A 12,753-nucleotide genomic window follows, 5' to 3' on the forward strand; every position below is an offset into this window, starting at 1 on the left:
ATAAGGAACCTCCTCCCAGGGAACCATCCAAGAGAAGTGATGAATATATTAATTCACAGGCAGTAAGCACGGAGTGTGATCGACCATATCTCACAGAAATGCATCATATACTACAGATAGAATTACAAGCCTTTGATGGAAACCTGCTCGATTACTGGCGGTTCATAAGTAACTTTGTCGAATCCATTGGTAGTGCTTCAGTTAATCCTGCAGTTAATTTGAACCAATTGTTACGGCTGTGTACTGGACCTGCTGCCAGAGCAGTGTCATGTAGTTACATAATGAAAGCTGTAGAAGGGTATAAAAGGGCAAGACAGATCCTGGAGGAGAGGTTTGGTAATGACCTCACGGTATCACAAGCTATTCAAGGCCCCCAAATATGTCCAAATGACAAAGCTGGGCTGCAAGAACTTGTGGATAGGATCAAGGATTGCCTGAAGATGCTCAGATCTATCGGTAAAACAGACAGATTTGGCTCAGAGTATAGTATGGTCAAAATAGTAGAGAGGCTGCCTTATGACTGTAGAAGAAAATGATTTGCTGAGGTGGTCCATTTCAAAGGGAAACATAAGGAGTACCCAGATATAGAAAAGCTTACTGAATTCATTGAGGAATCTGCAAAGATAGCAAACGAACCACTGTATGGAAATGTAGGTAAGACACCATATGAAGAGAAGAGAAGAACATAACCCAAGAAGGAAATTGTGTCCAAGAAAGCTTGTTTCAGTACTGAAGTTCGTGATACAGACTCTGCCACCACCTCGGTTGAATCCACAAAGACCAAGAGTGAAGCTGGTGCTGTGAAGGCAAACAATAAGAAGAAACCATGGTGTCAGCTTTGCAATAAAGAACACTGGTTACCAGACTGTGAGTAGTTCCAAAATTTGACATCAGAGAAGAGACCGAGTTTTGCCCACAGAAGGGGACTCTGTTACAACTGCCTGCATGGAGAACACTGGGTGGATCAGTGTAGGAAGTGGTCTACCTGTGGTGTAAAGGGTTGCTGTGAAGGCAAACAATAAGAAGAAACCATGGTGTCAGATTTGCAATAAAGAACACTGGTTATCAGACTGTGAGTAGTTCCAAAATTTGACATCAGAGAAGAGACCGAGTTTTGCCCACAAAAGGGGACTCTGTTACAACTGCCTGCATGGAGAACACTGGGTGGATCAGTGTAGGAAGTGGTCTACCTGTGGTGTAAAGGGTTGCGACCTATGGCATTCCAAGCTACTGCACGAGGCATCCCAAGGCACGGATAAGAAGACTAAGGGAACCAGTGGAGGTAACGAAAAGACAGCGAAGTTTACTCGTAGAAGCTATGGATGCAAGGCACCGGGGACTAACGACAAAATAGCCTTGACGATAGTTAGCATTTTAGTACAAGGCAAAGGTGAGTCTAAGACTGTTCGAGCTCTTGCTTTGGTGGACATGGGAAGTAACAGGACATTTTGCTCCCAGCCTTTGGTGGAAAAGTTAAACCTTCAAGGTGAACCAAGAAACATGTCCCTTTCCACCTTGAACAACGAGACAGATGCAGATACAGCGATAATTTCCTTGGAATTGAAGGGTGCCGGTCGCAAGAATAAGCTACTAAGCCTACCAGAAGTGCTTGCAGTGAAAAAGATCCCTGATCTTCAAGACAGTATAGCTGTTCCAAATGACTTTGAGTGGTGGGAGCACTTGGAAGATCTCGAAGTTCCCCACATGACCAACCTCTGCACTGAAATGATTATTGGTTAGAACTATCCAGAGATCTTAGTACCACTAGAGATAAGACGTGGTCGAGGTGACGATCCCTAGCTATCTGCACAAAACTAAGTTGGATGGTTAACGGGCCAGTGAATAAAACCTTTCAAGGAGAAAGGTCCTCTCGAACTACATTAATTCCATGACAGTGCCAGAAACAAGCCTAAAGACTCAGGTGGAAAGGTTCTGGGCAGTAGATGGAGGTCAACAGTTAGAGGAGAAGCCAGCAATGTCTGTAGAGGACCAAAAGGTTTTGGATCTTTAGGGTCCATCCACTGTGTTAGAAAACAGTCATTATGAATTACCAATACTGTTCAGGTCCAACCCGCCCGGACTGCACATAATCGTAGTATGGCAAAGAAGCGCCTTCGATCCCTCAAGCGACGCTTAGCTAAGGATGATAGTCTTCTGGAGAGCTACGGGTCTGAAGTGAACAACTTAGTGGCTAAAGGATATGCTGAACGGGTGCCTGAAAAAGAAATCAGTGCCTTCCCAGGGATGACTTGGTATCTGCCTATGTATAATGTGAAACATCTCAGTAAACCTGATAAATTCAGACTAGTGTGTGACTGTGCAGCTGAGTCCCAGGGATATTCACTCAACAAGTACATATATAAGGGACCGGATCTCACGAGTAAACTGCTTGGTGTGTTACTTAGATTCAGCAAGGAGAAGATAGGTATTATGGCAGATATTGAGTCCATGTTCCATCAAGTACGTGTCACACCAGAGCACAGGAACGTGTTAGGGTCCTATGGTGGACATACGAAAACATTGAACAGAAGCCCCAAGTCTACAGGATGACTGCACATTTGTTTGGTGGAGCATGGAGTCCAAGTTGTGCAGGGTTTGCACTTCGTCACACAGCACTTGATCAGTCCAGTAGATTCAGCTCGTTAGCTGTGAACACTGTGTTGGATAACTTTTATGCAGACGATTGTTTGAAGTCTGTAAGTTCTGAGGATGTAGCAGTGACTCTAGTGGCCGAACTTTGTCAGATGCTGTCGTGTGGAGGCTTTTTGTCTGACAAAATGGTTGACCAACAGCAAACGAGTGCTTAGCTCAATACCCACAGAAGAACAAACTAAAGAAGTGAAGAGGATGAACCTTGATCAAGATATTCTACCAGCTGAACGTGCACTGGGTCTTGAATGGGACACTGAAGATGACAAACTGGGTATTAGAACAAAACCGAAGAGGAAGGAAAGCACGAAGTGAGGATTGCTTAGTGTGTTGAGTTCAGTATACAATCCTTTAGGTCTTGTTTCTTCCTTTGTGTTGGTAGCTAAGAAGATATTTCAGGATGAGTGCAGACTAGAAAGGTTGGGATGATGAGTTGACCCCACATAGCAAACAAAGATGGGAAAGGTGGTTGGAAGACCTGCCAGGATTAGAAGAATTTAGAGTTGATCGCTGTATCATACCACCAGACATACGGTCATTAGTTATCGGCGCATCATTTCTGTGATGCCTCTAAGGAGGCATATGGAGCTGTGAGTTATGTGAGAATAAAGAATGAAGCAGGAAGAATCCACTGTACCTTGTTAGCAGCCAAATCTAGGCTGGCATCAACAAAGCAGTTAACAATCCCTGGACTGGAACTCCTGGCTTCAGTAGTAGCAGTAAAATTGGACACTACACTGCGTCAAGAGTCTGTCCTCTGGATTGATAGTATGATTGTTTCTTTAGTACATTAAGAATGAGTCTAAGAGGTTTCACACCTTTGTTGCCAACAGAGTGGCAGCAATTCACAGTGGCTCCCGTGCCATACAGTGCAGGAATGTGAGCACGAGGCTGAATCCTGCTGATGACGCGTCACGAGGACTGACTGGAAATGAAATACTCACCAATGCAAGATGGAAACGGGAGCCAGAGTTCCTCTGGCAAGAAGTAAAGTGGCCAGAGTGCCCTGAAGAAAATCCTGAAATCTTGAACAACGACAACGAAGTGAAACAGATGCCAACAGCATTAACAGTATCTCAGCTCACCGAGAGTGCCACTGACATGCTAATTGGAAGCTTCTCAAGCTGGTTCCGTATGAAGAAGACTGTAGCATGGATCCGTCGATTCAGAGCATGGGTTAAAAAAAGAAAACCTGCTTCGTGGTGCCTGAAGGGCAAGGATCTTGAAGTCACAGACTTGGAAGGAGCTGGGAATGCTATACTTAGGTACATCCAGAGAAAGCATTACGGTGCTGAAATACAAGCTCTTGGAGCACAAGGACGTGTGCCCTTAAACAGTCCAGTCTACCGCTTAGAACCTTATATGCATGATGATGACCTGCTGAGAGTAAGAGTTCGCCTTCACATGCAGGAGTAGACTGTAGCACCAGTCGAGCAGGGCAGTACTCCCGAGGTGGATGGAAAGCTGATGACAGGGAGTGCTGGAGCTCCCGTTTCATCAGCCCTCAGGACTAGTTCCTGACCATCCCCCTTTGTTGAACTTTTTCAGTGTCTCAGTTACACAGAGAGTAGGCCAGCATGCTCTCCAGTACAAATTTCTCTAACTATCTTCACCAAACTACATGCACAGTACACACTACACTTCCTATTCAAAATTTACCTAAAATGGCGTCGTTATATCAAGCCTCGGAGTCCCCAGGGGGGGGACCATAAATGCCCCCACCATCTGCCCCTCTCCCGGTGACGACTCAAGGTGCCTGGAACCACTGTCTGACTCTCTTCTTCTTCATTTCTGCAACATTCGCGGCCTTTCCTCTAACTTTTGCTCTGTTGAGCACCACCTATCCTCCTCTAAACCTCACCTTCTTTTTCTAACAGAGACTCAGCTGTCTGAGGCAACTGACAGCAAACCCTTTTCTGTATCCTCCTACTTTCTCTATACTCATTTCAAAGCCAAAGGTGGCTGTTGTGTATAGATACGCAACGACTTATCTTGCTCTCGTGTTCCTGAACTTGATGCTTCTGAATTCTCCACACTCTGGCTTTGGCTTTCCTGTCATTCTCTGACTAAATATATCTGTGCTGTTTACTTATCCCCTAATTCTACTGACTATCAAAAATTCTTCGACTATCTTACTTCTACGATGGAACACATTCTATCCATTTCTCCTTTCTCTGAAATCTCCATTCTTGGAGATTTCAATGTTCACCACCACATTTGGCTCTCCTCTCCTTTCACGGATCCACCTGGTGAACAAGCCTACATCTTTTCTATCCTTAATGACCTGGAGCAGCTTGTACAGCACCCTACCCGTATCCCTGACCGCCTTGGAGAGAGCTCCAACATACTTGACCTCTTCCTCACAACTAATCCTTCTGCTTACTCTGTTAATCTTTTCTCTCCGTTGGGCTCCTCTGATCACAACCTTATTACCTTAACCTGTCCTATCACTCCGGTACGGCCTGTGGACCCTCCAGGGAAACGTCGTCTGTGGCATTTTGGAGCCGCAGACTGGGAGGCCCTCAGGCAGTACTTCTTTGATTTTCCCTGGAATGATTATTGCTTCCATGGCCGTGAGCCATCTGAGTGTGCCTTGCGCATTACAGAGGTTATTCTCTCAGGCATGGAAGCATACATTCCTTTCTCATATCCTTTGACTAACGCAAGAAAGCCTTGGTTAAATCACGCTTGTTCTAATGCTGTCCGCAACAAGGAGAGGGCCTACAAAAGGTACCGGAGCCAACCCACCCCTGAATCACATCATCTTTACGTTTCTGCCCGGAATCGTGCTAAGTCTGTTCTTCGCTCTACTAAAAATAATTTCATCCATACTAAATGCTCTCAACTCTCCAACTCGAATTCTTCCCGCTCCTTCTGGCATCTTGCCAAAAATCTTTCTAACAACTTTACCTCATCATCCTTCCCTCCTCTTTTCTACTCTGATGGTTCTGTAGCTATTTCTTCTACTGATAAAGCAGATCTCTTCGCACAGACTTTCTCCTCCAATTCTACCTTAGACGATTCCGGTGCTGTTCCTCCATCACTTCCCCCCTCTGACTTCCTCATGGCTGACATTAAAATTTCTTCAGTTGATGTATTTTCTGCCATCACTGGCCTCAGTATTAACAAGGCATATGGGCCTGATGGGGTTCCTCCTGTTGTTCTCAAGAACTGTGCTTCTGTGCTTACACCCTGCCTAGGCAAACTCTTTCGTCTTTGTCTGTCAACTTGTACCTTTCCTTCTTGCTGGAAGTTTGCTCTCATTCAGCCAGTCCCAAAGAAGGGTGACCACTCCCAACCCTCCAACTATCGTCCAATTGCTTTAACGTCCTGTATTTCAAAAGTTTTCGAGTCAATTCTTAATAGAAAAATTTTAAGGCATCTTTCCTATCACAACCTTCTTTCCGTTCGTCAGTATGGGTTCCATCAGGGACGCTCCACTGGCGATCTTCTCACCTACCTTTCAGACTCCTGGTCATCCTCCTTTCGGGACTTTGGCGAAAGCTTTGCCATTGCACTTGACATCTCAAAGGCTTTCGATCGAGTCTGGCATAAATCTTTAATTTCCAAACTGCCCTCCTACGGTTTCTATCCTTCTATCTGTGCCTTCATCGCTAGCTTCCTTTCTGGTCGTTCTATAGCCGCTGTTGTAGACGGCCATCGTTCTTCTCCTAGATCTATCAACAGTGGTGTTCCTCAGGGCTCTGTCCTATCACCAACTCTCTTCCTTTTATTCATCAATGATCTTCTAAGCTGTACATCTAACCCTATCCACTCATACGCTGATGACTCCACCCTTCACCTTTCCATTCGGTTCCCGCAACGCCCATCTCAACAGTTACTTCAACAAACAAGGGATGAGGCTATGGCACACCTAATGTCTGACTTGGCTTGTATCTCTGACTGGGGTAAAAATAATATGGTTGTCTTTAATGCATCTAAGACTCAGTTCTTACACCTATCAACCCGACAAAATCTTCCACAGGTATACCCACTAATGTTTAATAATATTCAGCTTAATCCTGCATCATCCTTGAACATGCTTGGGGTTTCATTTACTCGGGACTTATCTTGGAAAGATCATATTACATCTCTTGTAAAATCTGCTTCCAAGAGATTGGGTGTGCTAAGCCGACTCCGCTCTTTCTTTACCCCTGCGCAATTGTTAACTCTATACAGGGGTTTTATCCGCCCCTGTGTGGAGTACAACTCTCATGTGTGGGGAGGCTCCCCACATACAGCTCTTCTCAATAGGGTGGAGTCAAAGGCTTTTCGTCTCATTAACTCTCCTCCTCTTACTGACTCCCTTCAACCTCTGTCTCTTCGCCGCACTGTTGCATCTTTATCTCTTTTCTATCGCTACTTTAATGGTCACTGCTCCTCTGAACTGTCTGCTTGCATTCCTCCACCTCTACGACAGGCGCGTAGCACCCGTCTGGCAGCAAACTCTCATCCTTTTTCTGTCCAACTCTCTAATGCAAGAGTTAACTGTTACTCCCAGTCTTTCATTTATGCAACAGGTCAGCTCTGGAACTGTCTCCCTCTGTCTGTATTTCCTGCTGCCTATGATCTCCAGTCTTTCAAACGCAGTGTGTCCAGGCATCTCAAAATGATCGGATCTTGAATTTGGCTCTATATTGTATTTTGTTTTTCTCTTGGAGGGAACTATTACTGCGGGCTCATGGCCTTTGGTTCCTTCTTCCTCGCATTAAAAAAAAAAAAAAAAACATGGCACCACTCACTGAAGATGCAAGGCATCCAGTGATATTGCCATGACAACATCATATGGCAGAGCTAATTGTTAGGGAAGCTCACAAGAATACAGGACACGCCGGGCAAAAGCATGTTGCAGCAGCTGTCTGGCAGTGCTACTGGATATCCAAGTTGAGGCCACTGATTAGTCAAGTAACAAGAAATTGCATCACTTGTAGGAGAAGTAGAGGACCGATGAGTTCTCAGCAAATGGCCCAGCTACCTCAGGAGAGAGTGACTCCTAACAAACTTGCCTTCTCATATGTGGGGATAGATTGTTTTGGGCCCTTCCTAGTGAAGAAGGGGCGGTCCCAGGAAAAGAGATACGTCTGTATCTTCACATTCTTAACAGTGCGAGCCGTACACATTGAAAAGCTGAACTCACTTGACGCAGATTCCTTCATAAGTGCTTTGGTCAGATTTATGGCGAGGAGAGGAGCTCCTGAAAAGATTCGTTCAGACAATGGCACTAACTTTCTTGGGGCTCAGAGAGAGATAAGAGTAGCCCTGCATCAGTGGAATGAGTCAAAGTAAGGGATCAGCTTCTTCTCAAGAACATGAAGTGGAAGTTCAACTCTCCTGCAGCTTCACATATGGGAGGGATATGGGAGAGACAGATAAGAACAATCAGAAAGATCATGACTGTCATGCTAAGGAATCAAGTTCTAGATGATGTGCAGTTGGACACTGTATTCTGCGAGGTAGAAGGACTTGTCAACAGTAGGCCTTTAACACCTGTGTCAGATGACCCCAAAGATCTAGAGGCTTTGACCCAAAATTACTTTCTCTTGCTCCGTCCAGGACATGCTGCTCCACTGGGTAAAACGTGCAAGCAAGATCTGTATGGTAAAAGATGGAGACATGTTCAGTTTATAGTTGATCATTTTTGGAAACGATGGCTTAAAGAGTACCTTCCTTTAATGCAGTTGCGTCAGAAGTGGCTCGGAAGAAATTTCCAAATGGGAGACTTGGTTCTAGTATTGGAAGGGGGTACCCCAAGGCAATGCTGGCCTCTGGGGAGAGTTACGCAGGTGTTCACTGGCAGAGACGGCTTGGTGCACAGTGTAGAAGTGTGCACAGCCTACAATAAGTTTGTAAGGCCACTGACAAAGTTGTGTTTGTTAGAGGGCAGCAACACAGTAGGTTAGGTGAGCCTTTAGCAGTCAGGACTCAGGCCAGAATAATGCCTCCTGACTGAGAGTGTGCATCGTGCTCCTCTCTGCAAGGCTAAAATAACCTTGTGCATTTGTCGTATAAATGAGTACTCTGTATCACTACCTCAACTTAAGTGTACCATCATAGTTTGGTATACTTTGTATCATTACTTGTGCTTTGTCGCCTTAATGGAAAAATATGTAAATGCTTGAGATGTGCCTTGTAGTAGTAGTTTCTGTAAGTGAGAGGAGTCTCATTAAAGAGGCCGGAATGTTACGGCACATCACATGAATATAAAATCTCTCTTATTTTTATGACATGATATTTAGTTTGTAGTGCTTGCTATAGTTTGCATTTTATTAGGTAAAAAATTTGTGCCTCAACTAAGGGAAAATATGAGAACCTTTGCATGTATTTAGTTTATATGTATGATCTCTTTTGTGTCCATACAAAGACTCTGTTTTTTCTTTTTTTTTATACGGACTAGGCCGCTAGAGGGTCAGAGGCAGACCACCCGCCTAATTGGAAAGAAGTGTGTTTGGGGCTGTGTGATTTTCTGGGGATTAACCAGGAATTGAGAGGTGCCACAATCTGTAAGTACCTCATGTTAGTCTGTGAAGCATCTGTATAACGGCTGATAGTGAGAAAACAGTGTTATATACTTTGCATTGGTGTAAAAGTAAGGTTAAAGTAGATGAAATTCCTTTCAGTCGTACTGCTCAGGATAGGGGTCTGTGTATGAGCCGCCTCCCGAAGTGAGGGGAGGTGGACAAGATTTATGACGAGGGTTGCTACGCGAGGCCTCTGAGGGGAGCAACGGCGTATTATTTGTGATGAACATCTAATAAAGCAGACCCCGAGTACAAGACCAGGCATTTTACAATCCCTACCTGTATGGATAACATCTTTGGACGTTACAAAAGGGCAGACATCCGAGAGCAGCGCTACATCGAGTGGGTGGATGATGAGTGCCCCCATCTACTACCAAATAATAATCATAATAATAATAATAATAATAAATAGAACACCATAATAATGTCCATGAACAGTTTTAATTAAAACTTCCCATGGTCATTGCCTGCTAGAAGACGAGCTGTGAAGGGACTTTGAGGTCAAGGTCACTGATATTGTGCATATCAGCTTAAGTCATAGCAGTCTATAAGCCTGCCAAGTTTGGTGGCTCGAGCTTTAATCCTTCATGGAAAATTAGGCGATATTTGCAGTATCCAGAAAAGTTCCAATGGTGATCCAAGGCGATCTTAGAGAATAGTCAACCGACTGGAACCAATCTCCTATCTGGAATGTGGCCTTCTTAAGGGTATATTGCAGTAAAATTTCAGCTTGCTAGCTTAAACGCTTTCTGAGATAGTCTCAAAATCCGTTTTTTTTTTTTTTTTTTCACTTTCTGAGTAATATCCGGTGATCCGGTTGATAGATTGCCATCATAAGTGGCCATAAGACGCCGCCAGCTTGGCGATTAACCTGACAAAGTTTGAAGGCATTATGCCAAAGAGCGTTCAAGTAATGGCCATTAAATTTTAAGTGGAAAGAATAATAAGAATAATGACAACAAACATGAAAATTTCTCACAGGGATGTGGGAAGTTTTAATAATAATTATGAAAATAATGATCCCATTTTATTAATCAAAACACTCACGGAGGACAGCAGCAAGATACACATACAGTACATTGCCAGTGAGCTTATACCCGAGCAGCATTTCATTTTTGTGTCTAACAATTCTCTTTTACCTACTGGCGATACATATGTAGCCTAACAACACCAAAACTGGGAAAAAAAAAAACGACTATTTACCTTCCAGTGTGGCAAGAGTGAGTGCGATATCCGCTGGGAGGTTGGTTGCCATGAGGCTCGAAAGAAGGTAGCACGTGACGCGTGGCTGCTGTATTTTTGAGATTGGCGGTGTCTAACCCACTCATTGCCCCTGATCAATGATTCTCAAACTATGGATCGCGAGACGACATTTTGATAGGCTGAAGACACACTGAATAAGCCTACTGCTTTCAAAGTATTTTATTTACTTAAATTATTTTTGTATCTTTTACACTGTACGCTTATTCAAAACAACAATTGACAGGTTGTAGAGTCTACAGGTTACTCACTGTATATACGTGCAGAACGTTATTAGGCGTCATGTCTGAGGCAAAGGAGTACAAAAACGTACGAAGGAAAGAAAACAGCAACAGACTAATTTGTCCTTTTGTGGCTTTTTCTTATAAGGAAGGTTATAATTAGGAAAAAAACATTCTATGAGTTAAACTCAAAGAAAAACTCAGGTGGTACAGTTTAATAGTTTCGGGAATGACTGACCCTGAGCTTTTCTCCATAACCCCTCCTCATGATCTTATCGTCAATACCATACCACATGTTCAGGACTTTTCTGTTTATTTACTAATTCTTTAAGTTCCGTTCATACACATGATCATGCCGTAAGGCTCTAAATAATGTATCACCTAATCACAGAAAGATCAAATGTCTGTCAAAGTTAGCCTGATTTGCTTTATATTTGAAGCATTTGATGCGTCATTAATAGTATCCATACTTTTATGTGTGAGTCAGATATCGGAATAATTGATATTTTGGTATCAATCTGAGTTCTGACTGGAAATGGCATCTGCCCAAAGCAATGCATCGCAGCAAAGAACGTTCATATACAATAAATTTATAAATTCCTGTGGGGGGAGGAGGAGTGGGGGAGCTTGCCTCTAGCACACTATTTGGTGGGTCGCGGGCCAATAACTTTGAGAACCACTGCCCTAAAGAGATTGTTTATAATTTACTGTGAACTAAACTTACCTGCCCCAGTACCAACAATAAATTTGTGAGTATGGAGTCCTGCTGTCTAAGCATAAGTGTTATTTGTGAAAATCGATAAGGAAAAACAAGATTTATAAAAGATTATGTGTCCCTGATTTTATTCAGTGCTCTGGTAAGGCTGTCACGTAAACAAAGCACGCTAACTGAAGCATTATTTGGCGTGGCATGCTTATTACTTCGATCTTAGCGGAAAGCACACAGCAACAAAAAAATCACTTCAGAGAAAGTAAAGGTGAAACTACAGTGGAAAGTGGTTAATTTACAGTGAATAGCATCTGTGCTTAACATCATTTTCATTAGAAACTACTTTACTATAAACACATTCTGCTCCCTTGAACACGTCCCACTCCTTAGTGTGGACACCTGCTGCCGAGTATTTTTTTTTTTTTTACTCCCTCTAGATCAGTGGTTCCCAAACTTTTTCTGGTCGTTACCCACTTTTCATACATGATCCTTGTCCATGGCCCCCCTTCCCCAACCATAACCCATGCCCATGACTTAAGTGACTGCCTACACTACAGTCCTACACTCATCATGTCCATATAAAAATCACTTTAGCAAATCCTGTAATTTTATTGATTCCATTTGTTATTTTCTCTTTTGTTAAGTATTAATAAAGAAATGTGTATTTTGTCTTAGCTGAATCTTATATATATATAATTATTGAAATGGTACTAAAGGAATAATAAAATGCACATTAAAAAAAATCCATACTTAGAGTAATTAAAAATTGCATTATTGCGAAAAGCTGATTCAGCAATAAAAAAAAAATTCACTGGATTCAAAAAGTGTATTAATCCCACGCAATTTGATCTGATCTTTGAATCTTACAAATCTGATAACTTTATGATTCTGAAATGATATGCTATCATAGTGAGTCATAATTATCTGCCACAACCATGGCCTTCATTTGAGACACACCCATCTCCTCCCAGACCATTTGCTTCTGAACATTCATGCCAGGTTCATTTTTCCTTCATTTGAATCCCCATTCCACTCAGTGTAAGTTCTCTCCACTGACTACCTACTCGCTAAACTCCTTCGGTTCAGGTTATGGCCCCCTACATTCTGATATATGGCCCCCAAGGGGGCTATGGCCCCCAGTTTGGGAACCACTGCTCTAGATAGTGAGCTGAAATGGACACAAAAGATTCGACACTGTACAATTAGAATGCATTCAGAGAGAGTATATTTTCGCCAACGACAATAAAATTTACGAGTTGCCGCAGTAATTCTTCTTTCCAGCAAGACGACTATGTTTACGGTCTCACATAGTTAATTCTACAGTAATTGCCTGACCTGTTCCACTGTCTCACAGAACTTATACTTCTACAGCACTAAATATGTGTTATGATTTATT

General features: G+C 43.0%; 1 protein-coding gene across 1 annotated transcript; it reads left to right on the forward strand.

Annotated features, from left to right (window-relative positions):
• Window positions 1-281: 281 nt before the first annotated feature.
• On the forward strand, window positions 282-2,011 carry LOC145414601 (uncharacterized). Its single transcript, XM_080284128.1, has 3 exons — window positions 282-456; window positions 1,100-1,735; window positions 1,896-2,011. The coding sequence occupies exons 1-3, from the start codon at window positions 282-284 to the stop codon at window positions 2,009-2,011; spliced, it is 927 nt and encodes a 308-aa protein (XP_080140254.1).
• Window positions 2,012-12,753: the final 10,742 nt, after the last annotated feature.

The sequence above is a fragment of the Coenobita brevimanus genome, chromosome 100, assembly GCF_032717465.1.
Source record: "Coenobita brevimanus isolate Jiangsu-jjx chromosome 100, ASM3271746v2, whole genome shotgun sequence".
Classification (NCBI taxonomy): domain Eukaryota; kingdom Metazoa; phylum Arthropoda; class Malacostraca; order Decapoda; family Coenobitidae; genus Coenobita; species Coenobita brevimanus.

What these genes read in the sequence shown, in the direction of transcription:
- LOC145414601 (XM_080284128.1), top strand. Translation starts at nt 282, where the DNA reads ATGAAAGCTGTAGAAGGGTATAAAAGGGCAAGACAGATCCTGGAGGAG. An exon ending in GAAGATGCTCAGATCTATCG is followed by an intron (nt 457 to 1,099) that starts GTAAAACAGACA and finishes ATTTGACATCAG; the next exon opens with AGAAGAGACCGAGTTTTGCC. An exon ending in CTGCACTGAAATGATTATTG is followed by an intron (nt 1,736 to 1,895) that starts GTTAGAACTATC and finishes ATTCCATGACAG; the next exon opens with TGCCAGAAACAAGCCTAAAG.